Source organism: Triticum aestivum, chromosome 6A (assembly GCF_018294505.1).
Source record: "Triticum aestivum cultivar Chinese Spring chromosome 6A, IWGSC CS RefSeq v2.1, whole genome shotgun sequence".
In the NCBI taxonomy this organism is placed as follows: Eukaryota; Viridiplantae; Streptophyta; class Magnoliopsida; order Poales; family Poaceae; genus Triticum; species Triticum aestivum.
This window is the reverse complement of record NC_057809.1, coordinates 431,243,919-431,246,416: the sequence shown is the minus strand read 5'-3', so window position 1 is coordinate 431,246,416 and position 2,498 is coordinate 431,243,919. Positions and strand designations below refer to the sequence as shown.

Sequence of the window (2,498 nt, the reverse complement as noted above, 5' to 3'; positions counted from 1 at the left end):
CTATGTGTGTTCTCATGGTCAAACTTCAAAGTTTAGTTCCTAGTGAATGTTCTAAGATTGTTTCATCTAAACCATGTAGGGTATCGTTTATCTTCCAAGTTTATGATGAGTTTGACATTGTTTCTTAAAAAAAACAAATCCGAGAGCAATAGATGATATTTCCCAAATGCAATTTTTTATACATGAGCTCATTTTGAATTTACACGAACATTGTTTTGAGTGTCGACTTTCGATTTCTTTTTGCATTTAAATTTTCTCAGTATGCGAACAATATTTTTATGTAAACAAATCAAACCATTCCACAAAAGAGTATATAAAAATTGAACACATGGTTAGTGGTTTGTAAATGAAAAATAATTACAAAATATACGCATCAAACCATGAAAAACTAAGTACTTGCTCTTCTAATTACATATGTGATAATAATTTAAGCAATATATAAGCCGGTTGATGGTTTCGTGACAAAGCGGTGCATGTCTCTCCACCACACGTTGATTCTATAAAAAATACCTTATCTTCTCATCGTAGCATACACACACCTTTGTCTATAAAAAAATCATATACCTTATCTTCTCATCGTAGCATACACACATCTCCATACCGGATGTTCACCCAAATCCGAAGCAGCAGTAGCTTCTTTCCGAGGTAGAAGAGCACATGCATCAGCAGCATCTCATGCTCACTAGAGTGAAAAACGGAAAGAGTAGACGTTGAATCGACTAGAACTTGGTGGAGAGCCGTGCTAGGACTTCACAGCTTCCAGCATATAGCCGTGGTAGAACTTCACACCTGCCAGCGTATAGCTTTTTGTAGAATTTCACGAAGCCTCTAAACGTCTTAAAAGTTAGCTCAATTGACGCACAAGGAAAAAAAATAAACTTTTACAACAAATCTCGTTGAAGACGCAGACATACAAGCATGCATTATTTTCCTTTACTGCGTTGTCACAGTGCTCGCTCCACACATCTCCTGCACAGTTCAATCAGTAAAAAGAGTTAAGTTCAGTTAAGAGAAATTTTGACAGCATCAACAGTATCAATATGCAGGAGCACGTCAGGGTCGGCTGCGCCTGTAGATATAGTTGAACTTCACACATGAAAAATAATTAGAAACACAGAACTAGACGGGGGAAGGAATCGATGCTTGATCTGGTTACAATACAACAGTAGGGAACAACAGAAAACAGAGATCGAGAAAGAATGCGAACTTGGAGTGTTGATGTGGTGCCCTGAGATGATGAGCTCTCCCCTCGTAGAGGTCCATGCGTAGATGTGGCAAGGGACAGGGAGGCAGCCGGACACCAGTGGAGGAGGGAGCTCCATAGGGTGGACGTCTGTGGCGGGGCAGCGGCAAGGATTGCCAGGGGCCGAGCGGATAGGGCGGCCATGGCATTGAGGAGCAGGGGCCCTCCGCCATCAGATTTTTTGGAGGAGATGCTGGCTCGACGGCGTTTGGGGCGGGTGACCAGCAGCAGTAGTGTGGAAGAACAGGATCAGTGCCTGAGGGCGCTTCTAGAGCTAGCAGCTGAACACCGTGGTCCGAGTCATGCCTAGTTGTCGGCATGGGGCTGGCTCGCGGTGACGCACAAGAGGCAGAGGGGCGCCGCGCGTGGCAATGTGTGGTGGGGACTTGGGGCGGCAGTGGCATGGCGGTCAACGGCGGCGACACAGCGCCCGCGAAGGGCACCCCTGGCCCACTCCGGTCGGGTCCGGCTGGATCCGTGCGTGCCGGCGCTCTCGGGGGCGGTAGTTGTGGCGGCTACTCACTGGATGGTGGCAGCGAAGGAGGCGCGCGGGGTGCCGGCGAGGTTCGGGGCGGCGCCGGCGCGCCGGGGAGACTAGCCGGGCACCGGCGGGATTCCGGTTGGGGGCGCGGGGGTTGCGGGAGAAGGGTGGGACAGCGAGTCGGAGAAGGTGGAGGGGGATCAGGGAAGATCGCTGTCTGATAGCTTTTGGATCTCGGGAAAATCTTGCTCGTGTCCTATATATACAGCGACTGTGATCCAAATAGTTATTCTAATCCTGCGATTAGAGTAGTGATGTCCTATATATATATATATATATATTATATATATTATATAATAAGGAGGCACTTGTGTACGTGAGGCTATGGACCTGGTGGGTCCTTATTGTCATCCTCTCCAAGTAAAGTCATCTCGCCCGCGCGCGCTTTTCGTCCAAAACAGTCAGCGCCGCCCGCCCCGCTTCCCGGTGCAGGCGATTGCTCTGCCTTCAAACGACACAAGTGCCGTCCGTGCGTCCATCTGCCGCCCACATTAATGATACGCGATTGTCGAGGCTGCTACTCCAGCGCCACACGTCCGTCCCTCCGCCCGCCCCCCATTGCTATATAAACTGCTGCGCCGGCCATAGCCTCAGTCATCCGCATCCGTTCCCTTTCTCCTGTCCACACCACTACTGCCCACCATGTCTTCCTCGCGCTCCAGTGCTCTTCGGGACGGGCGGACGACGGACCACAAGGAGATGGCAGCCATTGCT

General features: G+C 49.5%; 1 protein-coding gene across 2 annotated transcripts; it reads right to left on the bottom strand.

Annotated features, from left to right (window-relative positions):
- Positions 1-495: 495 nt before the first annotated feature.
- On the bottom strand, positions 496-1,938 carry LOC123130696 (lysine-rich arabinogalactan protein 19). 2 transcript variants are annotated; one of them, XM_044550517.1, is made up of 3 exons: positions 1,208-1,938; positions 915-969; positions 496-789 (listed from the first exon to the last, which is right to left on the bottom strand). In XM_044550517.1, exons 1-3 carry the CDS (start codon positions 1,320-1,322, stop codon positions 720-722), a joined length of 240 nt encoding a protein of 79 aa, XP_044406452.1. In that variant the 5' UTR covers positions 1,323-1,938; the 3' UTR covers positions 496-719. The 2 variants fall into 2 exon arrangements, with proteins under 2 accessions (XP_044406452.1, XP_044406451.1); XM_044550516.1 differs by having other exon boundaries at positions 496-969.
- Between the last annotated feature and the right edge of the window lie 560 nt (positions 1,939-2,498).